The sequence below is a fragment of the Staurois parvus genome, unplaced genomic scaffold (assembly GCF_062004578.1).
Source record: "Staurois parvus isolate SC_StPar_1 unplaced genomic scaffold, SC_StPar_1.0 ptg000141l, whole genome shotgun sequence".
Classification (NCBI taxonomy): Eukaryota; Metazoa; Chordata; class Amphibia; order Anura; family Ranidae; genus Staurois; species Staurois parvus.
In genome coordinates this window covers 3,333,537-3,358,272 of record NW_028317937.1, presented here as the reverse complement: position 1 = coordinate 3,358,272, position 24,736 = coordinate 3,333,537, and the positions used below count along the sequence as shown (strand labels likewise).

General features: G+C 41.2%; 1 protein-coding gene across 1 annotated transcript in view; it reads left to right on the top strand.

The window, feature by feature from the left end:
* Positions 1-16,414, top strand: part of TMEM259 (transmembrane protein 259) — a 37,512-nt gene extending 21,098 nt beyond the window's left edge. Inside the window, exons 6-12 of the mRNA XM_089673581.1 lie at positions 1,507-1,629; positions 1,746-1,846; positions 5,342-5,399; positions 5,515-5,598; positions 5,682-5,814; positions 9,495-9,594; positions 12,515-16,414. Of these exons, the coding sequence (XP_089529707.1) occupies positions 1,507-1,629; positions 1,746-1,846; positions 5,342-5,399; positions 5,515-5,598; positions 5,682-5,814; positions 9,495-9,594; positions 12,515-13,120 (1,205 nt within the window). The 3' untranslated portion in view covers positions 13,121-16,414. The remainder of the gene's footprint in view (positions 1-1,506; positions 1,630-1,745; positions 1,847-5,341; positions 5,400-5,514; positions 5,599-5,681; positions 5,815-9,494; positions 9,595-12,514) is intronic.
* Positions 16,415-24,736: the final 8,322 nt, after the last annotated feature.

Below are 24,736 nucleotides of genomic sequence, written 5' to 3'. Positions count from 1 at the left end.
GCCAGACTAGGGTGATTGTTTCCCGTGACACAATGCGGTGTTCACTGCAGAAGAATGGGATGCATGGGTGTCGTCCATGAAGGAAGCTGCTCCTAAAGCCCATGCACGAAAGAGCCTGCCTAGAATATGCCAGGGCCCATGCTGAAAAAGAAGACTACTGGGACTCTACTCTGGAGTGATGAGACCAAGATAAATTTGAAACTGATGGCTTCAAAACTGTGTAGTGTCACAAAGTTGAGTACAAAGAAAAATGCATGGTGCCTACAATGAAACATGGTGACAGTGTCCTATTGTGGGGCTGCACGAGTGCTGCTGGTTTTGGGGCGCTGAATTTCATTGATGGTATCATGAATTCACAGATGTACTGCCCTATATTGAAAGAGAAGATGCTATCGTCACTCCGTGCCCTTGGTCGTCATGCACTTTTCCAACATGACAATGATCCAAAACACACCTCTAAGGCCACTGTTGCATTTCTGAAGAAGATCAGGGTGAAAGTGATTCAGTGGCCAAGTATGTCTCCTGATCTGAACCCAATCGAACATCTATGGGGAATTCTGAAGAGACAAGTTGAGCATCACTCTTCATCCAGCATCCAGGCTCTAAAAGAGCTTGTTCTTGAAGAATGGAAAAAAAAGTTACATGTGGCAATATGTCGCCAACTTGCACATTCCATGCCTAGAAGACTTGGTGCTGTCCTTACGAATCATGGAGGTCATACAAAATACTAGATGCAGTTGTTTTTGTTGTGGGGTGTATTAATTTTTGCATCAACGGATTTGAGTAAAACTGAAGATTTTGTAATTTAAGTTATATTTCTAACCCTCTTGTATCGTTGCTGTATTGTCTCCCTTTATATTGTAAAGCACTGAGCAAACTGTGGGCGCTATATAAATCCTGTATAATAAAAATATTAACCTTACTTTCATGTAATGAGCAAAACAAACGTCCTATAAAATTTTTGTCAAATTTGTGTTCATTGAGATATTGATTAAAAACTTTCTTTTCAAAAGGGGTGTACTCATTTATACTGAGCACTGCACATTTTAAATATGATAATTTTAAATGAACATTAAACATTTGGAGGATATTCTAACATGTAACTTTTACCCATCCTTTTATAGTGATAATGAGTTTTCTAAAATAGTAATACCATTAAAAAAAAGAATAAGTTATAATTGTAATGTACAAACCTCACTTCTGTTCTAAGTATTAGAAGTGATCTGCTACTCATTGAGAAGGTGGAAGGGAGTAGCCTGAGCTGTAAAAAGTTGGGTTTGTCTAGCTACTTATTTTGCATAGTAAGTAGGCGTAGTGTTCTCTTTTACAAGGAGATTTTATTTGGCCGCTAGGGGTGAGGTAATTTGATGAAAGGAACCTGTATAAATGTGTGTAAATTATTATTTTTTTTTTTTTTTACTAGGGCCTGTAATGTAATGACTGAATATAGGTTCTCAACTAACACATTAACCTTTGCTCTATACTAATGTTAATTGTTCTCCACAGACCCAACGCGAGACTTGTGCTTTGGGGACAGATTTAGCCGTTTTCTGCTAGATGAATTTCTTGGGTATGATGATATTCTTATGTCAAGTGTGAAAGCTTTGGCAGAAAACGAGGAGAATAAAGGTGTGTATTGCAGATATGTGAACCATTCATATTACTGTGCATTGGTTTGTGGACAGTTTAAATTATGTATGTTTATTTTTTCCTATTTTTTTTTTCTTTATTTTTTTTTTTCTCAGGTTTCCTAAGAAATGTGGTGTCAGGAGAACATTATCGATTTGTCAGTATGTGGATGGCTCGGACTTCATATCTTGCTGCCTTTGTCATCATGGTTATATTTGTGAGTTGATTTTTTTCCTTTTTTTTTTGTCATGTTATGACAGCCAGTTTACAGAAGTGTATTTATGTGTGGAATCCAGTGCAGGAAATTTTCAATAAACTGTTAGTACCCTAATAGAGAATGCTTTACATGTTCATGTATAATGGATGTTTAAATCCCCCAGTGTCTTATATATGTTTGAATTCAGTTTCTTCTTGAAAATTTCTCCTTGTCATTTCTGTTAAGCCAGGGAAGGGAGTTTGTCTATCCGTTGCCTTTTCTGTAATGAAAATTAAAAGAAAAAAAAAAGGGACAGTAAGGCTGGCCATGGTTGGATCGTGTTTTTTTTTTTTTTTTTTTTTTTTCTTTTTTCTTTTTCGTTCAGCCAGCATGCTGAATGAATAAAAAAACAAACTGATTCCTCCATCCACACAATTGAGGTGAATAGAGGAATCCCGCTGAGACATCTGGGTTAATTTACTAACGGTAAATAGTCTGTACACTGTAAGTGCAATTGCGCTAGATCTGAGGGGAAGCTCTGAAATGAGGGGAAGCTCTGCTGATTTTCTATCGTCCAATCATGTGCAAGCAAAAATGCTGTTTATTTTAGTTAATTATTTTCCTTGCATGTTCTCCTCAGATCTAGAGCAACTGAACTTGCAGTGCACAGACTATTTGCCTTTAGCAAATCAACCCCCTAGTATTGTGACAATGGGGATTCTCCACTGCACTGTTAGAATACACTGATCAGCAACTGCTGTTCGAGGAAATTTTTCCAACAGGCCCACCTGACAGATTGGTAGACTGACTGACTTCTGTCGAGCAGAAACAGCCACACATGGGTGAAGTTTGTCCAGGCCCTGCTGAACAGACCAGATTTCGATCCGTCTATAGCCAGCTTAAAGTGGAGATGCACTCTAAAGGGGAAAGTTGTCCTCCTCACCCCCCCCCCCCATAGTCTTCTGGGACACGTGACATTGAAGTTCTACTCGTGCATGCACAGTGGGCACCCATCTGTGAATCCTCAAGCTCTCACAGCTGGGTGCCCATGCTGAAGATGCCATTGCCATTGCCGGGGACATAGGATGGTAAACCCAGCTGCGGTGAGGACAACGCTGGATTGAGGGACAGGTGAGTGGATGTTTTTTTAACAGTGAGCAGCTACAGTTTTTGCAGCTGCTGACTTTATTTTTTTACTTTTTGACTGGAGCTCTGCTTTAACCACTTGAGCTCCTGAGGATTTACCCCCCTTAATGACCAGGCCTCTTTTTGCTACTCGGCGCTGCACTGATTCAACTGATAATTGCGCGGTCATGCAATGCTGCACCCAAACGAAATTTTCGTCCTTTTTTTCACACAAATAGAGCCTTTTTTTGGTGGTATTTGATCACCTGTGCGCTTTTTATTTTTCACGCCAAAAATTTTGAAGAAAAACTATATTTTTTACTTTTAGCTATAAAAAATATATAGTAAACTCAAAGTTGGTTATAAATTTAGGCCAAAATGTATTCTGCTACATGTTTTTGGTAAAAAAATCCCAATAAGTGTATATTGATTGCTTTGTGTGAAAGTTATAGCATCTACAAACTATGGTATAGATACTGCAATTTACGCCATTTTTTTTGCTATACAGCGCTGTGCTAGTTTAACGGACAATTGCGCGGTCATGCAATACGGTACATAAATTAAATTTATGTCCTTTTTTTTCACACAAATAGAGCTTTCTTTCGGGGTAATTTGATCACCTGTGCGCTTTTTATTTTTCACGCTATAAACAAAAAAATGCCAACAATTTTGAAGAAAAACAATATTTTTTACTTTCAGCTATAAAAAATATATAGTAAACTCAAAGTTGGTTATAAATTTAGGCCAAAATGTATTCTGCTACATGTTTTTGGTAAAAAAATCCCAATAAGTGTATATTGATTGCTTTGTGTGAAAGTTATAGCGTCTACAAACTATCGTATAGATACTGCAATTTACGCCATTTTTTTTGCTATACAGCGCTGTGCTAGTTTAACGGACAATTGCGCGGTCATGCAATACGGTACATAAATGAAATTTACATCCTTTTTTTCCCCACAAATTGAGCTTTCTTTCGGTGGTATTTGATCGCCTGTGCGGTTTTTATTTTTTGCGCTATAAAAAAAAAAGGCTGACAATTTTGAGGAAAAAAAAACAATATTTTGGACTTTTTGCTATAAAACATGTCTAGTAAAAAAAAATGCAAAAATCAAATTTAGTCATAAATTTCTGCCAAAATGCATTCTGCGACATGTCTTTGCTAAAAAAAAACCCCAATACGTGTAAATTAATTGGTTTACGTGAAAGTTATAGTGTGGCGGGAAAGATGCTGGAATTTTTAATATTTATTTATACTAATAATGGCGCCAATCAGCGACTTATGGCGGCGACCAGCGACTTATGGCGGGACTGCGGCGGACATTTTGACACTGGGGGGGGGGACTGACTTGGGGTCACTGACATCCCCAGTGACACCAATACAGTGATCAGTGAAAAAAAAACACTGAAACTGTACTAATGTCACGGGGGAGGAAGGGGTTAACATTTTTAGAATTTGCTGTGTAAGGGGAGTGTTTTACTAGGGGGCAGGGGTGTGTACTGGACGGGGGGAGGGAGGGGGGAGCTGATCGAGGGGGAGAAACTCTTCTCTCCCTCTTCAGCTTGTCGGTGAACTGTCACAGAGCAGGGCTGTGTGCAAACAATGCAGCCCTGCTCTGTGTTAGTGATCACCGCTCATCGCGGGAAAACGGCCGGTAAAAACCGGCCGTGACCCGGCGGTGGAGACCCGCTGCTGACACCCTCGGGACAGGTAGGGCGCGCCCCCTACCTGTTTTGAAGGCAGCCGTTTTAAAACGTGCTTTTGCCTACGAGCGCCGCCCTGCCACCACTTATATGCGGTTGCTGGGCGGCAAGTGGTTAACGCCACTACAGAGTAGTGGAAGGAGCTTATGTACTGAAATATGTCTTCTGAAGATCCCTAAAGTTATGCTGTTAAGTAATTGTTATGTGGGATAGGATTTCTCGAGACAAGCAATAAAAAAAAATAAAAAAATGGTGTGTACTCTTCAATTTCCCACAAAAACATAGGGACACATACACAGGAGTTGCTAGGATACAGTCTTCTCAACTAGGAGACAGTGCACTGAAAGCCCACTAGACTCTGTTGCCTGCAGAACCCCCTGTAGTGCCCCCTAAATGCACTGATAACCACAGGTCACTTCTGACTGTCAATATGCAGATGTGGGAGATTGTGGTTTTCATGCTGTATGCAGGCATTCCACAGTGAGAAAACCAATGCCATGGTGTGCATTGTGATCAACGTGTTCATGGACACGTATGCCCAATGTCAACTAGGCACTGGTTGAAAAAAAAAGAGCGCTTCCTGAACTTAATTTTAAACTATGTAAGATTGCCAAGTTTCTTCAAAATGAATCCATTCTGAAACCTTAGCGTATTATTGTTTCATAATTGTGTACTAATTTTTCTCTTTAGACTCTCTCAGTCTCCATGCTCCTACGGTATTCTCATCATCAAATATTTGTCTTCATTGGTAAGTTGCTCTTTAACCTTTCATTGCTCTTTAATTTTTTTCATCTTGCCGTTGTCATTCCTGGTTTAATATTTACCTGTGTGCTTTCTTCTGTGTAACCCCCTTCTCCACACAGTTGACCTTCTGCAGATGTTGGAGATGAATATGAGTATTGCATTCCCAGCAGCTCCATTGCTCACTGTGATCCTGGCACTTGTAGGTAAGTGGTCTATTTCATATCCTGATTCATTTTTGTTCAGTTGTCAGTAAACCTGTACTTATAAATCTTATCTTGCCAAACAGGAATGGAAGCCATTATGTCTGAATTTTTCAATGACACAACTACAGCCTTCTACATTATTCTTATCGTGTGGCTTGCTGATCAGTATGATGCTATTTGCTGCCACACTAACACCAGCAAAAGGCATTGGCTCAGGTCAGTTACTTCAATCTAATGCAATAGTCTTCTTTAACTAAGCACTTTGCTTACATGTACCCCTGCAGCTTATCCAGTTTTCCTATAATTATATATAATTACCATGCATAACTATTGCGAGCAAATATTTGTGCAAGCACTGGTTTTTAACCATTTCCCTACTGCGGTACAGCTGAATGATGACTACAGCACAGTCGTCCAGTTCTGGGTGGGCGTCCAATGACAAAATAATCTTCAAACAAAAGTAATTGTGTTATAAAGATCACCAAGTAAAGTTATCAGTCAATTAAACCAGCAGCAGGTGATATGGAGATGTCCAAAGATTCAATGTCCAGGCTCACTAGCCATCAATTGTCCACCCCCCCTTTCCTGTATCTTTTGCAAATGATTTATGATTTTTTACCAAAGGCTGGTAAGTGCGGGCTATTGTATATTTGAAAAATGAAAGTACAATTTATGCAAAAATTATAATAAAATATTAAAATATAACATTTCGAACAATGTAATGGAGCATCCCCTAAAGCAGGGGTGTCCAAACATTTTTCAAAGAGGGCCAGATTGGATGAAGTGAACATGGTGGAGGGCCGAACATTTTTCCAAACATTCTTTGAACCATTACAATTAAATGCAAATAAATTATTTTATGCCAAGTTACCGTATTTTTCGCCGTATAAGACGCACCTGACCATAAGACGCACCTAGGTTTTAGAGGCAGAAAACAGGAAAAAAAAAAAATTCTGAACTAATGGACTGCAGACACAGTACAGGAGATGACCAGAGACTGCGGACAGCACAGGGATGACCAGAGACTGCGGACAGCACAGGGATGACCAGAGACTGCGGACAGCACAGGGATGACCAGAGACTGCGGACAGCACAGGGATGACCAGAGACTGCGGACAGCACAGGGATGACCAGAGACTGCGGACAGCACAGGGATGACCAGAGACTGCGGACAGCACAGATGACTGCTGACCTTTGGGGAGGTGGGGAGCGGGTACCTGAATTTGACAGGTACCCGCTCTTACTTCCGCAGTTGTTCTTTGATCTTACCTGTTCCTCGAACCAGCCGCGCGCTGTCTTCCCGGCTTCTGTAATGGCGCTCGGCATGACAGCCGGGTGCCCAGTGCGCATGAGCGAGAAGCACTTGTGATTGGTCCGGCGGCTTCTGGGATCTGTCATGTGTCCCAGATACCGCCTTACCATTCACAAAAAGCACCGCTTCTTGCGCATGCGCACTTGGCACCCGGCTGTCATGCCCAGCGCCCACACTACAGAAGCCGGGAAGACAGCGCGCCGCTGGATAGAGGAACAGGTAAGGTCCCGCTGCAGAGCTGAGCGGCCGGCCCGGTATTCTGACACGGCCGCGGTGGAAATACCGGACCGGCCGCTCCATATTCGCTCCATAAGACACACTGACACACTGACATGGAGGGCCGTATTAAACCGACCCTCGGGCCGTAAATGGCCCGCGGGCCGGACTTTGGACATGCCTGCCCTAAAGGCTTAAAGGGAGTCTTTTTCCTTCATATTAGCCCTTGTAGAGGGACTTTTTATAGCTTAAAAAGTAGGATATATGGGATAATGTATATATAAAAAAAAATTCTCTGCTTTTTCATCTTACGTTGAAATCACGTTTCATCTTACTAGCAGTCATTCCCCAACAGCCCCCCCCCCCCCCCAAAAAAGAAAAAGTGTATTGACAAACAGCAATTTGATAATGAATGGGTTAAGGCTACATTCACACCGGTGTTTTTTGCCTGACAGATGTACCTGGGAGAACCCCAGCAAGGGGGTCTGGATGATGAGCAGTGGGAGGCAGCCCCATTGAAAGCAATGGGGAGGCAGGTGGCTCCCGCAGCTAATTGCAGACACTTGCATATAATCGCTATATGGCAAGTACCTGCAAGTGGTTGGCCCTGGACGCAAACAGTCTCCCTCCCATTGCTTTCAATGGGGCTGCCTCACACAGATACTTCTCTAGGGTTCTTGTAGGTACACACTGTTGGGCAATAAGGTTAGGTGTGAATACAGCTAAGGCTTTGTTCATTGACATGCTATATGCACTTCTATCTGTTTGAAAACCTCGAAGTAGGGCAGGTACATCTTAAAGAAGTTCCACCTGGAACTTGTAACACGTTTATGTATAGCTCTAACAGGGTCAGGTAAAGCTACATGATGCGCGCGTTATGCCTATATGCTGAAACACATGGAGATTCCAATTTGCTATAAAAAGCTGGGAGCATAAAGCAAGGAACGTAAGCACTTCAATGAATAAGGAGATAAGTGCATCCTGTGAACTGTGTTAATTTATTTACAGGTTTTTTTATTCTCCTTGATGTGGACACAGTAGCATAGGTTGCTGCCTGTGAATAACTGTACAAATCCAAGGAGAGACTTTAACCATGCCTGTTTTGTAAAGTTTTAAACCAGTGGATTGAATTTCGAGTTTACATGTGTTCATCATTACAAACTATTCTTCAGACTTGTCTCTATAAGATATACAGAGCTCTGTTCAGGAATCTACTCAGCACGCTTGTACTGGGATTTTGTAGTTGCTGTTGGTATCCTTCATAATTGTCTGTGTATAGATAGAATTTTAAATTCTGAGAGATAATTTAGGACTGTTGTCAATTTTAAAGGAGTTCTACAGTCACAGCATACTTACTTCTTCTTTTTTTTTTTTTTTTTTTTTTAAGCAACAGCATTATAATATCAATACAAATTAGTTATTTTTGCAATCCAATATAATCCTATTTGAAAAAGCTTCTTTTATGTGGTTATTTGCTGTCAGCTGGTCATCTCTTTTCACAACTTCCTGGGGTGTAGCTGAGTCCCGGGCAGGCAGAAGATGATCTCCAGGGGCAGCTGCAGGAAAGAGCTGGGGGCTCATTCATTTGGACTTCATCTTCTTCTTTCTGTTCCACAGGGCCCTCCTCTGGCACCCCTAGCCTGACCCACCCATGCCACCATTCCTGACCAGAGCCTGCCTGACAGTGGGCCCCAACCTCTCCCTGCACACACCGGGTATCCGCCCTCCTCTGCATCTTGGCAGGTCCATTCTGACAGCGAGACATGCAGACTGCCCTGCCTCTATTCTGTACTCTCCACACTCTGCCAGCAGCCTAGTAAATGGCAGGCAAATGAAAACTTCCATGCTACGACCTGTCTCCTACTGGGAGTAGTGTGGAAGTTTAATTTGCCTGCTGGGGGGAACAGACGACTGGTATTATAACAATCTGAATACCCAGCAAGTGGCTGGAGAGTGTGATTTTACAGTGTTGTCCCCCCCACCCCCCCCCTCCCAGTCCAGTGCCCTTATGCTGGTGCTGACCCTTCATACCATGACTTGCTGTAGCACTTGAGTAACAACCACACTACTCAGCAAACGTATTCAGACAGACTTGTTTAGGAAGAGTGGATGTAAATGACTGTTTCTCTTGTTGAAAGGTGATTACTAACAGAACTTTGTGTTCTCTGGTGCCTATGATGGATGGAGTATCATATACAACTGTTTGTATACCTCTGTTACTTCAATTGCAATTCAAAATAACAAGCCAGTAAAAATGCCCTAAGTATAGGAAGGAGTGTATTCTGTGTGTTTGTTTTTTTTTTTATTTTATTTTTTTTTATTTTATAGTTTTCTGTGTTATCTTTATCTAATTGCTCTTTTCCTACAGATTTTTCTACTTGTATCACTTTGCATTTTATGCCTACCACTATCGCTTCAATGGACAGTACAGCAGCCTGGCACTTGTGACATCCTGGCTTTTCATCCAGGTAATGACCTTCTGTTTTTACAGCCACTAAACACTACAAAATGCAGTACTAGCTTGGAATGCTGCTTAAAGTTTTTAACGTAAACCTAAAAAAAAAAAATGGTGCCCCTGCAGGTTGATGTCATACTGCATGTGCTAGCATGCATCCCATACTAGCGTATTATGACACTTGCCTTAAAACAAAGCCCTCCAGTGGCGCAGTGTCACCATTGACAGGGCTTATATCTTCACCAGCTTCCTTCTGGGTTCGCGGGCTCCAGCCATTTGAATGGCTGAGCCTCAGTGACATCACTCCCAGGCATGCACAGCTCTCTCAGTGGAGGCTGTCCACAGAGTGCAGTCGGTGATGTCACCGGCTGTAACTAAAGTAAATATCTTCTAAACGGTGCACAATTAGGAGATAGTTACTGTAGGTAAGCCTTATTATAGGTGTTTATCACTGCTCAAGGTAGGGAGACTCCCAATCTCCAAGCACAACTCCTCCTGTAGGTGTTAGCCCAGCTCTGCTTAGATGAGAACAAAGGACGCCTGATCGGCTGCACTCCAAACAATCCACTTTATTGAACCAAGATAAAACCAAAACAGACAGTGGAAATACAGTGGGGGACTGGCAGGTAAACGCGTTTCACGCTAAAGGCAGCGTTGGGGTAATGAATAAGCTCTGTCTTTAGCGTGAAATGCGTTTACCTGCCAGTCCCCCACTGTATTTCCACTGTTTGTATTGGTTTTATCTTGGATCAGTAAAGTGGATTGTTTGGAGTGCAGCTGATGAATGTCCTTTTGTTCTCAAGCCTTATTATAGGCTTATTTGTAAATTAAAAAAAAAAAAAAAAAAACTAACTTTACTACTAAAGGTACACCCCAGACAGAATTAAAGATTAGGCTATAAAAAGGAACAGCTTATAGTGTTTTTTGTAAAGGCATTGCTGTAATACAGTGGGCCACTCCAGGTACAAACCTTGCCCTGTTGCTGGTATTTTGGTGTTTTCTGGACACCATTTTGTCTTGTGTTTTAAAGTCTGAGTGTTCCAGATCCTGTCCACTGCAAGCTTCGTTGTCTATAAGTGGGTCTGTACATGCACTGCTCAAAAAAATTTAAAGGAACACTTTAAAAACACATCATATCTCAATGGGGAAACATATGCTGGATATCTATACTGATATGGACTGGGCAATGTGTTAGTCACATTAGGATGCCCCATCATTTGATGGAAATGAAAATTATCAACCTACAGAGTACTGAATTCAAAGACACCCTGAAAAAGTGAAAAAATGATGCAGCAGGCTAGTACATTTTGCTGAAATTTAATTCCAGCAACTCCAAATGGTACTCCATAGTTTGTATTGCCCCCCAGGTGCTTGTATGCATTCCTGACAATGTCTGGGCATGCTCCTAATGAGAGGACGAATGGTGTCCTGGGGTATTTCCTTCCAGATCTGGACCAGGGCATCACTGAGCTCCTGGACAGTCTGAGGTGCAACCTGGCGGCATCGGATGGACCAAAACATGATATCCCAGAGGTGTTCTATTGGATTTAGGTCAGGTGAGCGTGGGGGCCAATCAATGGTATCAATTCCTTTTTCCTCCAGAAACTGCCTGCATACTCTGATCACATGAGGCCAGGCATTGTCGTGTACTAGGAGGAACCCAGGACCCAGTGCACCAGCATAGGGTCTGAAAATGTGCCCAAGGATTTCATCCTGATACCTTATGGCAGTCAGGGTGCCATTGTCTAGCCTGTAGAGCTCTGTGCGTCCCTCCATGGTTATGCCTCCCCAGGCAATCACTGACCCACCACCAAAACGGTCATGCTGAATGATGTTACAGGCAGCATAACGTTCTTCGCAGCTTCTCCAAACCCTTTCACGTCTGTCACATGTGCTCAGGGTGAACCTGCTTTCATCACCCCCTTCCTTTAGATTATAAGCTCTATGAGCAGGGCTCCAATTCCTTCTGTACAGAAATATATTGTAATTATACTGTCTCCCATTATATTGTAAAGCGCTGTGCAAACTGTTGACTCAGGCCACCCTCATGAAGTCTGTTTCTGATTTTGTTTGGTCAGAGGCATTCGCACCAGTGCCCTGCTGGAGGTCATTTTGTAGGGCTCTGGCAGTGCTCATCCTGTTCCTTCTTGCACAAAGGAACAGTTACCAGTCCTGCAGATAGGTTAAGGACCTTCTGTGGCCCTGTCCAGCTCTCCCAGAGTAACTGCCTGTCTCCTGGAACCTCCTCCATGCTCTTGAGACTGTGCTGGGAGACACGGCAAACCTTCTGGCAATGGCATGTATTGTAATGTGCCATCCTGGAGGAGTAGGGCTGCCTGTACAACCTCCGTAGGGTCCAGTTATTGCCTCATGCTACCAGTAGTGACACTGACCCTAGCCAAATACAAAACTAGTGAAAAACAGTCAGAAAAGTGGAGTAGGGAAAAAAATGTCAGTGGCCTCCACCTGTAAAACCATTCCTGTTTTGTGGGTTGTCTCATTATTGCCCATCTAGTGCACCTGTTAATCAGTTTCAGTTGCTTTGGTGTTGATGAAATGAACAACAACCCCCTCTGCTACCTAACTGACCAGATCAATGTTCCAGGAGTTTAATTGATTTGATGCTAGACTTTGATTAAAAAGTGTTCTTTTTAATTGTTTTGCGCAGTGTACATTTTTATGGTGAATCCCTCTTGAATCCACCTCTGTGCTGACTCCTGTCTTGCCCACCTACAGGTATACCTGTCAACACGTCTATGCTCATGGCTCCTTTCTCAAGAACAGTTGGGGAACGTTTCAGAATTATTTTCATAGATTGTGATATGTTGCTTCCATACTGTATTAGTATAAAAAACTGCTCACATAACAGGTTTAGTGCAGCTAGATAACTTTTTGTATGTGTAACTTTTTTTTTTTTTTTTTATTCTTTCCAGCATTCAATGATCTATTTTTTCCATCACTATGAACTCCCTGCAATCCTCCAGCAGATTCGGATTCAGGAAATGCTCCTTCAGAACCAGCAGGCAGGTCAGAACCAGACAAGCCTTCAAGATAACCTAAATAACAATACTGCATCTGAGCCATCCATTGTAAACCCCCCGCCTGCTCCTGGACTTGCCCTTCAACCGACTACATCTAGTTTGGGTGCTGTAGGCGTGATTTTAACGGATCCTAACTCCGGCGTGGGCAGTGCCGAAACATCACCTATAGAAGTTGGTACACCTCGTATAGCTCCACAGTCTGAAGAATCAACTATGGAAGCTGCTTGCAGTGAACTCCTTGAACAAAGTACTGCAGAAGTGACACAGACTGGGGATCCTCCTCCCAGGTTGCCTACTGCTACACCTGGAAACAGCCCTCACAAACTGACTGAACCCAAAGTGGAGAATGGATCCCTTCCCTCAGACTGTAACCCAGGATTTTTAGATACCAGCCTTGATAATTCAGAGCAAAGCAATCTCTCATCAGGGCTGCTAACAGAAGCTAGTGCTCCACAGCCAAATGCACATGATACAGAGCATATTGCTGTGGACTCCTGAACAGAGTCTCTCTCCAAAATATTCTTTCCATACAACTTTCATATGGGGGACTAGGGAGAAAAGTACTTTCCCCTAGCAAGGGGCTGTATGGTAGATTTATTCCTCTGCTATTGGAGTCAGGGGCCTGCTGCACATTCAGTCCAGTGCATGCGTGTGTTGGTGTACACGCACTCAAACTTGACTGCATTTGCTTTAGTTTCATTTTTATTCTGTCATTTAAGCTAAATGCCACAAAGTCTCAATCTGGAAAAATTCAGATGCATAGAGCAGAGGTAATGTTTCCTTAACATTTTAATGTAGGGTATTTTGTGGGCATATATGCTGTGCACTCTCTTCCCTACCTATGAATGTTAAACTGCTCATCTACGATCAGTCATATTTCATAAACAAAAAAATATTCTAACGATCCGCTGCTGTTTAATTTCTTTATAAGGAGAGAAAATCATAGATTTGAGATTACCCCACAATAGAAAGGCAATTCACGGGTGATCTGATTAGTTTGTTTAGGAATTTTTAAAGATTGGATTCAGAGTCTGGTGTTTTTATATCTACATCCACATATTCCCTGCTTACAGTTCTATGGAATGTAAGTGTGTAAGCGGGGAGAAATATACTTGCAGAGTTCAAATTTGTTACAAAGTTGTCCCATGTAGTTTGGAGAGCTGGTTGTAACACAGCTTGTGTACAACCTATTTATGTATATGTGCCTTTTTATCTGTGGCTGCAGGCAAGGCCTGTGTTTGTTTAAGGCCTGCTGTTTAACTGTGAAGCATTGCAAGGTGTCCATGTTGGCCAGGACAACAAATCGGATCTTTAATTTTCTAACCACCTCTGACACAAAGCAGGCATTTGGTTAATTTTGGCAACTGTTGCAGTTTGCTTTCTTCCAGCTCCATAAATCATCCTAAATGCGTGAAATATGTTTTTCTCTTATCTTGCACTTTTGTATAATCCTATAAATTGTTGTGTATGTTAGTGTATACTTACATGCACTTGTTTATGTGCTTTAGAAAAAACTATATAAAACAAACATATTGGCTTGCTGCAAACTATAGCTGTATTCATAATAGCAGATTAGCAGTTCTGGTAAAATCCATATGCATAGTTATGCAGTTTTTACATGGGGCCAAAATAATTTTTTCTGCCCTTATCACTGCCAGTTTGGCGGAGCTTTGAACACTAAGGAAACACTGTAGAGTGTAAAGTCCACTTCCTTTTCTCCTGCAAAAAAGCTGCCATCACAACTGTCAAGGGCACAAAATTGGGAGAGAATTTGACTGTGTCCTATTCATATTGGGAGCTGCTTCTAGAAATGGATATGTTTTCTTCAAGAAACAGTTTTAATACTAGCCTTCATGAGTAATTCATTATTAGGACTCGCCAGTGACTGTAGTAATGGCAATATTGTATTGTCTTTCTTCTGATATGTCATTGAATAGTTTAATTGTCATTAATTTATAATCGGCACACAATGGGCTGTCGACCTTTTATGTACCTTACTAGTCTTAAAATTTCCTGCATTTCCTCCTTTATTGCTGCAGTTTTTTTTTTTTTTTTGCCTGGTGCAATAATGTAATTAAGCCAAAAATAAGTTCCCTAAAGAAATATTTAATGTATGCACATTTGTCACACTGTGCTCATGTTGCCTTCCTTACCAAGAGTAATTTGACATGATATAATATGTAAACTAAAGTAAATTTTACTTATGGTGTCACAAAAATTTAAACCCAACTGCCCTCCCTCCACACACATACACACACCTTCTTTTTTTTTTTTTTTTTTTTTAAGTTCTGGATAGGTTAAATACTTAGGCGCTCAGTTTAGTTTGCTATTGCAGAATCTCCAACAGGGTGTCTACTATGAAAACAAATAAAGTAGTTCAACTAAAAAAAAATGTGACCCTAGTTTAAATAAAAGCTAACAACTGGAATAAAATTATTTCCAAACCTTGACCGCTGCAAAATCCTCATGAATTAAGATTTATTTGTTTAAGACAACCATTTTGTGATTTAGCTAATAATTGATAGATAAATGTTTTTTCATGATTTACAGCAAATGTTTGTTTTTGTGCAGAAGCTTTAAAGTTCGGACATGAGAGATATTACAATTCTCTGTTGTTGAAAACCTTTTAACCAATACTAATGAAACAGGCCTAAGTCCGAACAAGACTGGTGGTAAATTTCTGTACGATCACCGCATACATCCAGTCGGTTGCAGCGCTGATAAGTGTATTCTGACAGCAGGGGTGTCCAGCTGTTACAATAAAAAGGTGCAGTGGGGGGATTTCCCTATCGAACTTGAATGTGTGAATGAGGCAATCTGTTCCTTTTTTTTTTTTTTGATCAGCCAGAGGGCTGCTTGAAAAAAACTGAACAATGTATGGCCAGCTTTATTCTGTCCACATGATTCCAACTGAATAGGCATTAGGACACATGGCTGGCACAGAAGAAAGGATGGAGTAGAGTTTTCCTATAAAAGTTAAGTTTCCCCCCTCCTTTTACTCTCTTTGACGTGACTTTTTTTTTGTAAACATGCATGAACCTGACCTTCATGTATTGAATCAGTTAAAGCGTTTCTGCCAGACAATTTAGTGACTTTGCATCAAGCGAAACTGCATTTGGAAAAAGAGACAGTCCTGTAACCTTCTTGACAGTGATGATACAACAAATTCTCCTTTTTAACTTTTTTTTTGGAGGGGGGGGGGGGTCCTTTTTGGGGTTATTTGCTTACCCATGTGGCTATTTAATAAAATAACATGAGGGATAATATGAAAGTTTTGGAGCGTGGATGTTAAGGACCAACTTGCAACTGATTCACAAGGAAATGTAACCATAACCAAGTGAAATTTGTGGGGGGTGGGGGTGTTTATAAATGTGATATTTGAAATTTTGGTAAACTTGTGACCTGATTGGCATTCTAACATTCTAATTTTGTCTTTATAATGTCCCTCTTGAGTCTTTGACTCTGGTCAGGCTTTGCTGAAAGCTTGTTGTAGAGGCATACAGTGCCAACTTTGTCGTTGACCCATAGCAGATATATTTTGTTTTTAAGAATGTGGTTGGCAGAGATGAGCCTTGCTGCTACAGAGTGAATAGTTGCATAATTATGGATAACTAATCTGGATGCAGCAACTTCCCCTATGCACAGCCTGGAGTGAGTTTATGGTTTTAATTTCAGTGGACTGAGTACATACTGAGACAGATTTGTGCACAGCACCCAACATTCTATTTAATTGTACCTCATGAAATTGATAAATGGTGTTTGTATATATGATAATAAATATTCTATCTGAAACATGTGGTGTGCATTATCTTACCAGTAGAGAGTTGGTTTCTGGTGCAAAAGACCTCCATGTGGATTTATCAATATGTTTTTAACCAGAAGCTATAATTGTACCTATACCCTATATATATATATATATATGTGTGTGTGTGTGTATATATGTGTGTGTAGTATTATTATTATACAGTATTTATATAGCGCCAACAGTTCGCTCAGCGCTTTACATTACAATGGGGGACAATACATGAGACAGTGCAATAACAATACAGTGCGATACATGAGGGGTTAGAGGGCCCTGCTGCTTGGAACTTACAATCTAGGAGAGTGTGTGTGTGTGTGTGTGTGTGTGTGTGTATGTGTGTGTATATATATATATATATATATATATATATATATATATATATATATGTGTATGTACACACACACACTTAATTTATTTATTTTTTGTTTTACAAATAAACACATTAGGTGCATCCTTAAGTTGGCCATACATTATACAATTTTCTTATTCAATTTCCTTTAGATTTACCTTCAATTATGTAGTTCAAGGGCCTGCTTAATTACATACAAATTGATAGTGTTTAGATTTACCAAAACCATACAATATGAGGTCAAACCTAAAGGAAAATTGTATAATGTATACCCAGCCTTAAAGAGCAGCTGAACTTTGGAAGCTACGTTTTCTGTGGTTTCTGATCTTTCCTCCATTACTGACTTACCATGCCTTGTTCTGCACAGTTTCAGTGCCATCTTGGTAAAGGTGCAAGGTTTGGCATCTTTGTCAGAGAAAAAGAGCACTGCAAAAAGTTAGACAATCAAGGATACATCTAAGCTAACTACATCTGACTAGTTATTTTCAACAGGGAACTTTTAAACCCATTGCCCAGATGTTACTCTCCTGCAGACTGTTAACTTTACCATATTCTGCAATAAAGGAATACCCAACTGTATTAAATTAGGTTTTAAGTTCTTAAATTAAGTATACCAGTTGGAGTTCAGCTTCCTAAAAGTATAAGCAGTAGATTTCTATGGATATTGTTTTCATATCATTTCTGCTTCCTAGTACAGCTGAAGGCAAAGGGATTTGGTCTTGCAGTTGCTATAAATTCTTCTCAGTGTGCGTCTTCCTTTCTGAATATGAGAGTTACTTGCCATATTGCATTTTGCTTGTGTTTGCTGGTACACGCATATGAACGTCTAACCCTCTATTGTGTCATATTTTTTTTTTTTTTTTTAAGCCCCTATGTTAGCTTGTCCCAGCACAGTGTTGCAGAACAGTGTGTGGGGATTTTCCAAATTGCAAATGTAAGCAACCCATTTCTTTTTTTTTTTTTTTTTTTAATACTGGAAATGGGCTTTCATTATCCTATGCTGTCTAGCAGAGCTGAGCACAGGAAAATTTTGTGCTGTGCACTTACTAGGCTTTTATCTTCAAGAGGTGTGAGTATGTATGTTTATACAGCGGGTAAAGAAAGTATTGAAAACGTCAGCATTTTTCTCAGTGAATCTATTTCTAAAAGTGCTATTGGCATGAAATTTTCACCACATGCCGGTAACAATCCATGCAATCCACACATACAAAGAAACCAAATAATAAAAACCAAATAAGTTAAAAAATTAAGTTATTTGTAATAAAATGGAATGACACAGGGAAAATGATAGCCTCAAGATGCCTCCTGTATAGAGAAACTAGTCGCATGCATTGCTCAGGTGTGATTTTCTTCCGCACAGTCTTCAAATCATAGAAGAGGCCCATGGAACCTTTAACATCTCCGATGTTCTTTCCTTAGATTTTCTGTTGGATTCAGGTCAGGTGATTGGCTGGGCCATTCTAGCAGCTTTCTTCTTTCTTTGAAAACAGTTGAGAGTTTCCTTGGCTTTGTGTTTGGGATCATTGTCTTGCTGAAATGTCCACCCTCGTTTCATCTTCAGCTTCCTGGTAGATAGCAGCAGATTTTTATCAATAATGTCTTGGTACATTTTTCCTTTCATCCTTTCTTCAATGATATGAAGTTTGCCAGTACTGTATGCTGAAAAACAGCCCCACACCATGATGTTCCCACCTTCAAACATGGTGTGTATTAGTTGATGGGGTGATGTGCAGTGCCATTTGACCTCCAAACATGGTGTGTGTTATGGCATCCAAAGAGTTAAATTTTAGTCTCCTCTGACCAGACTATATTCTCCCAGTATTTCACAGGCTTGTCTAAATGTTGTGCAGCAAACTTTAAACGAGCTTCAACCTCCTTTTTCTTCAGCAGTGGAGTCTTGCATGGTGAGCTTGCATACAGGCCATAGCGGTTGAATGGATTACTTGTTTTCTTTGAAAATTGTATCTGCTAATTCCCAGTCTTTCTGAAGCTCTCCACAAGTGGTCCTTCTAATAATTCTTGTTACTCTATCAGAAATCTTGCGAGGAGCACCTGGTCGTGGCTGGTTTATGGTGAAATTGTTATTTCCACTTTCTGATTATGGCCCCAACAGTGCTCACTGGCACATTCTAAAGTTTAGAAATCCTTCTGTAACCAATGACATCAGCATGTTTTGCAACAATAAGGTTACGAAGGTCCATCGTGATGTGTTTCTTGTGTTACACCTTGGTAATAAGACACCTTTTTACAGGCCATCAGTTGAGACTGAATCAGCTGATATTTGCACTGACAAGGGGCAGGATCGCTTTCTAATTACCAATAGATTCCAGCTGGTGTCTTGGCTTTCCTTGACTTTTTGCACCTCCCTTTTTTCATGTGTGCAATACTTTCTCTGTCATACCATTTTATTACACATAATGTAATTTCTGAACTTCTATGTTTTGGTTTATTATTATTTGTTTTATTATTATTGTTTGGTTTCTTTGTATGTATGGATTGCATGGGTTGTTACCGACCTGTGGCGAAAATTTCATGTCGAGCACCTTTTAGAAATATATTTACTTAGAAAAATGGTGATATGGTCAATACTTATTTTACCCGCTGTATGTCTACTATATAAAAAATATGTACAGATCAACAAAGGGGAGAGCCGATATTGAGCCCATGTGTACCAACCTTTAGGGTGTCTGCATTCTGGATGAAGTAGTAAAACAACCCTTTGGATAGCAGCATTGTTAGTCTGGGGAGAGGGCAGTGTTAGGTGGTCTAGCAGATTTAGTGTTGGTTCACACTGATGTGGTGCGAATCTGATGCAATGTCACAGTGCAGTATCACAGTGCGATTTCTGCTGTGACAGGTGCGAATTGAATGCGATTTCTGAGGGGACTGGGCATAGCACGTGATGAAATTCGCTCCACACCTGTATTAAACTCGCACAGGACCCTTTTTTGGACTGGATCAAATTCGCACCTCATCTATGTGAACGGCCTGCATTGGAAATAATTGTAAATTACATGAAAATTATGCTTTTTGGATTGTATCTGATCCGCGTAGAATTTGCATCAGTGCGAGCCAGCACTTAGCTGGAGTTCAGCTTCAATTTGTTAGGCAAGTCCATCTAATACCTTTACAGCATTTTGTTTTTCTTTTGGGATAAAGGTTTTACATAAACTAATAAACACTGACCATTGTAAGGACCCTTGTCAGTGTTAAATGGTTTGTCTCAACCTTCTTTGTCTGAACAGCTTGATCTGTTAAAATAAATTGAAAAATAACAGACTTATTGGCTGGATCACCAGGTGAAAATAAAGAGAAAAAAAGCTTGAAAAAAGAACTAATGCAGCCATCACATTTAAGAATTGGTAAGTTGCAATACACTACATTTTTGGTTTTGGGTTTAGCAGCAGTGGCTGGACAACTGTAATTGTACTATTGGCATTTGCCATCATGCTTGCATAGTATGCAGTTGTGTTTTGTCTTTTTAATAAGTTAATTTACAGCACATGAAATATACCATCTGTTTTGGGGGCTAACATTCGGTTTTATGGTAGATTGTGGAAGATCTTGGTATGCTCTCTCCCTATGTGAAAAGGAAAATTTAAATATGTTTAAAGTGGCAATAGGGTGCAGCTGAGGTGGTAGCTTCTCCTGTCTCTACATCACCTGGCCAGCTAGAGCTCTGTTAGAGAGATTTCTTCTTCATATATGGTCCATCCTTAACAGTGTGCTGTGGTACACCGCAGGAAGCCTTAGAATGGCTGTTGCTGGGTGCAGTGGGTTGTAGTATCATTCATTTAAAATAGCACTCCAATGCACAAGTACAATAGGAATTGACAAACCTGTGCTGCACCCTACCACAGAATGTGTTGTGAAATTACTGACACGCTTTTCCTTCAGCTGTCATGTATTGACAAAGCATTCTAAATTTCTAACTTGATCTATAGTCAGAGCATACATTTCTCATTCTATAGCATCAGGTCTGTAGTAATAGAAACAGTGGTTATATTTCACAATCCAATATAAGCTTACTTGAAAAATCTTTCATGCTGAGAGTTCTGCCTGTCTACTGGCCATCTTTCCTCAACTTGGATTCCTTGCAAGCTTTGCAGCTTCTACTCTGCTGTTCACGTTCAGTTTCTAAGGACTACATATCCCATGGTACCTTCCTGTCGGCAAGCTGTGACTCCTGTACTGACTTCGCTTCCTGAAACTTCTCTTTTCAGCGCCTCTAGTTCAGAAGGCAGGATCTGTGGAATGTGTAGCACATTAAGGGTTTGTCACAAAGTAAGTTTACAGACTTAAAGTGGAGCTCAACCCAAAAGGGGAGGCTCTGCTTGTCTGCCTCCTTCCCCAACTCCCCCCCCCCCCCCCCTTCCCCACTCTACACTTTTTGGGGTGGGGGGAGCGAGTACCTGGTTTTGACATGCACCCGTTGCCACTTTCAGCTCCGTTCTCTATGGCGAACTGAGCTGCCAGTCTGGCTGGACTGCCGGACCATTCAGGTGCCCAAAGTTTGGGTGCCCACACCAGAGGGAAAATAGCGAGAGAAGGGACAGTGCAGGTAAGCACATTGCTGGATCCTGGGTTAGGTGAGTGTGTGTTTAATAAAAGTCAGCAGCTACAAAAACTGTAGCTGCTGACTTTTAATAAACACAAAAACAACTGGAACTCCGTTTTTAAAGATTTTTCAGATTAGGAGTAGGTTAGAAATAATTGAAATACAATGTAAAAATAAATGTGATTTTACATTTCGATTATATTTTTATATATAATATATATATAATGTAAGATGTGCTAACATGTTCATGTGTATGCAACAGCATGTAGGGGTGAAGGGGCCCTAACAATCTGTATTCAATTAAAAGAATTTGAAAAAAGATGAACATACTCCACCTGAATGGACACCTGTCATTGGCATCCCTCTGTCCCAATGGGAGCGGGACCTCCAGTCCCCCATAGATCTGGAGTAAGGCTTGGAAAACAGTTGCCAAATGCTCCTTCAACACAAACACGCTTGAAGCTGTGTATAAGGTTCAGTTCAGGTGGTACTGGGTCCCTGCCTAAGTTGCAAATGCTTACCTCCAGGTGTAGTGACAGATGTTTTTGTAATTGTGGACAACAAGGGGATGTCCTGCATATCTGCTGGTCTTGATCAAGACCAGTAGGGTTCTGGCCTAAGGTTTTCAGCCTGCTCCAGAACCTGTTCCATCTAATGGTCCGCAAGGACACAATATTGGCTCTACTCCATTGTCTGATACCTGGCTTATAAACAACCCAACAGAATCTGGTTATCTTTTTATTTCAGCCAAATGGACCATAGCCTAGGCCTGGAAAACACTGCGCATTGCCTTTTCAAGGGGTGAAGACACACATGACTGCTATAATGCTCCATGAGCAGATGTCCAGTAATCTGAATGACTCACAGTCTAAATTTCTCAAGGTCTGGTAACCATGGATCTCCTATGAGTTCCCCTCACTCCAACCAACTTGCTCATCTGACTGCTTCTGAGTCTGTGATAACTCCTTCCCTCCCCTTGTCTCTTGACTTTTCTTCTCCCCCTCTACTCTCGTTTCTTGCTCCTTTCTATTCTTGTTCATACAGTTGCTAACCTATGTGGTTGGATGCAGGAGAAGAGCCATCCCTGCAGTGACTGTGAATAGGCCTTTAGGGATATGGCTTTTTTGCACTTAATACTTACCTATATCATCCGAATGATTTAGAGTTATTGTAGTGATGGTTACCATGATCGTAAACCTTGCTGATTTATTTGTAACACCTGATCATTATTTAGCCACTGCTTGATCGATTTATATGCTTGCTTTTGATTTTAGGCCGATTTATAAAACTAAAAAATGCACTATATTGTCAAAAGTATTGGGACATCTGCCTTTACACTCACATTATTATTATACAGGATTTATATAGCGCCAACAGTTTGCTCAGCGCTTTACAATATAAAGCGAGACAATGCAGCAATGATACAGTTCAATACAAGAGGGTTAGGAGGGCCCTGCTCCTTCAAGCTTACAATTTAAAAGGGAGGGGCTGGTGGTACAAAAGGTAATAACTGTGCGGGACGAAGTGATAGGAAAAATAGAAGATTTGGTTATTAGCTGAAGGCAGGATAGGCTGTCCTGAAGAGAGAGGTTTTTAGAGATTGCCTAAAAGTGGGTAGAGTAGGCAATAGTCGGATAGATTGGGGTAGAGAGTTCCAGAGGATGGGGGAGGCTCTGGAGATGAGCTTGGGAGGAGGAGACAAGGGAGCTAGAGAGCAGGTGCTTGTGGGAGGAGCAGAGAGGAGGGTTTGGGTGATATTTAGAGACAAGATTGGTGATGTAATTGGGGGCAGAGTTATAAATGGCTTTATATATTATTGTTAATGTTTTTTTAATTTTCTTTTGTTGGGCAATGGGAAGCCAGTAGAGGGATTGGCAGAGAGGGATGGCAGACGTGGAACTGTTGGTAAGGTGGATGAGTCTGGCAGCAGCATATATGAAGACTGAAGAAGGGATAGCCTGCGATTAGGTAGGCCAATGAGAAGGGAGTTACAATAGTCAAGGTGAGAGATAACAAGGGAGAGAATAAGTTGCTTAGTGGTTTCAGTGGATAAAAAGGGGTACATCTTGGTGATGTTGCGGAGGTGAAGTCTACAAGATTTGGACTGAAAGGATAGATGGGAGTCCAGGATTACAGCTAGTACCCTGGCATGAGGGGATGGACTGATGGTTGTATTATTGATCTTGATGGAGAAGTCAGGGGAGGGGGCACGGGCTGGAGGGAATATTATGAGCTCAGTTTTAGAAAGATTTTGAGAAAGTGGAGTGACATCCATGCTGATATGTCACTCAGTAGGTTAGTAATGCAAGAGGAGACTTAAGTGGCTGAGTTGAGGAGTAGAAAGATAGATTTGTGTGTCATCAGCATAGAGGTGGTACTTGAAGCCATAGGAGTTTATCAGGTGACCTAGGGAGGAGGTGTAGATGGAGAAGAGAATGGGTCCAAGGACAGAACCTTGAGGGGGACCCCTACAGAAACAGGAAGTGGACAGGAGGAAACAGCGTGATAGGTAACACTGAAGGAGCGCTGCGATAGGTAGGAGGAGAACCAGGAGAGAGCAGAGTCTTGCAGGCCAAGAAAGTGGAGTTTTAGGAGCAGGGGATGGTCAACAGTATCAAAAGCCACAGAGAGGTCAAGTAGTAAGACTATGTAGTAGTGGCCATTGGATTTAGCAGTTAGTAAATCATTTAGTGGGTTTTAGTAGGGCAGTTTCAGTGGAGTGTAGTGAGCGAAAGCCAGACTGTAAAAAGGTCAAGAAGGTTGTCCGTGAGGTAGGAGCTCAGGCAATTGTGGACTAGCCGTTCCAAGAGTTTAGAGGTAAACAGGAGCAGGGAAATGGGTATGGTTTGTGGCGTCCAGTGAGGGCGTTTTAAGTATGGGGAGTGATCTGTGCATGCTTTAGAGGGAAGGCGGGGGTGCCAGTAGAGAGGGAGTGATTTGAAGATGTGAGTGAGGAAGTATAGGATAGAAGAAGAGGGTGACCATAGTAGTTGTGAGGGAACAGGATCCAGGGGGCAGGTGGTGAGACGGGCTTCTGAGAAACTTTAGTGACCTCTTCAGTAGTAGCAAGGTCAAAAGAGGAAAGTGCTGAGGAAGGTTTAGTATAAAGTATGCTAAGTGGGATAGATGTCTGTACAGTGGAGATGCCCTCATGAATTGCATCAATTTTGTTTTTGAAATGATTGACAATCTTGTGGGCAGTGAGTGCAATACTGGGTGGAGGTGGTGGTGGAGAAAGAGAGTTAAAAGTAGAGAAGACACGATGAGGACTGGATGACAAGGTATTAATAAGAGTGACAAAGTAGACTTTAATGTAGAACCTTAATGGCATCCCACACTAAGTTCGTAGGGTTCAATATTGAATTGGCCCACCCTTTGCAGCTATAACAGCTTCAACTCTTCTGG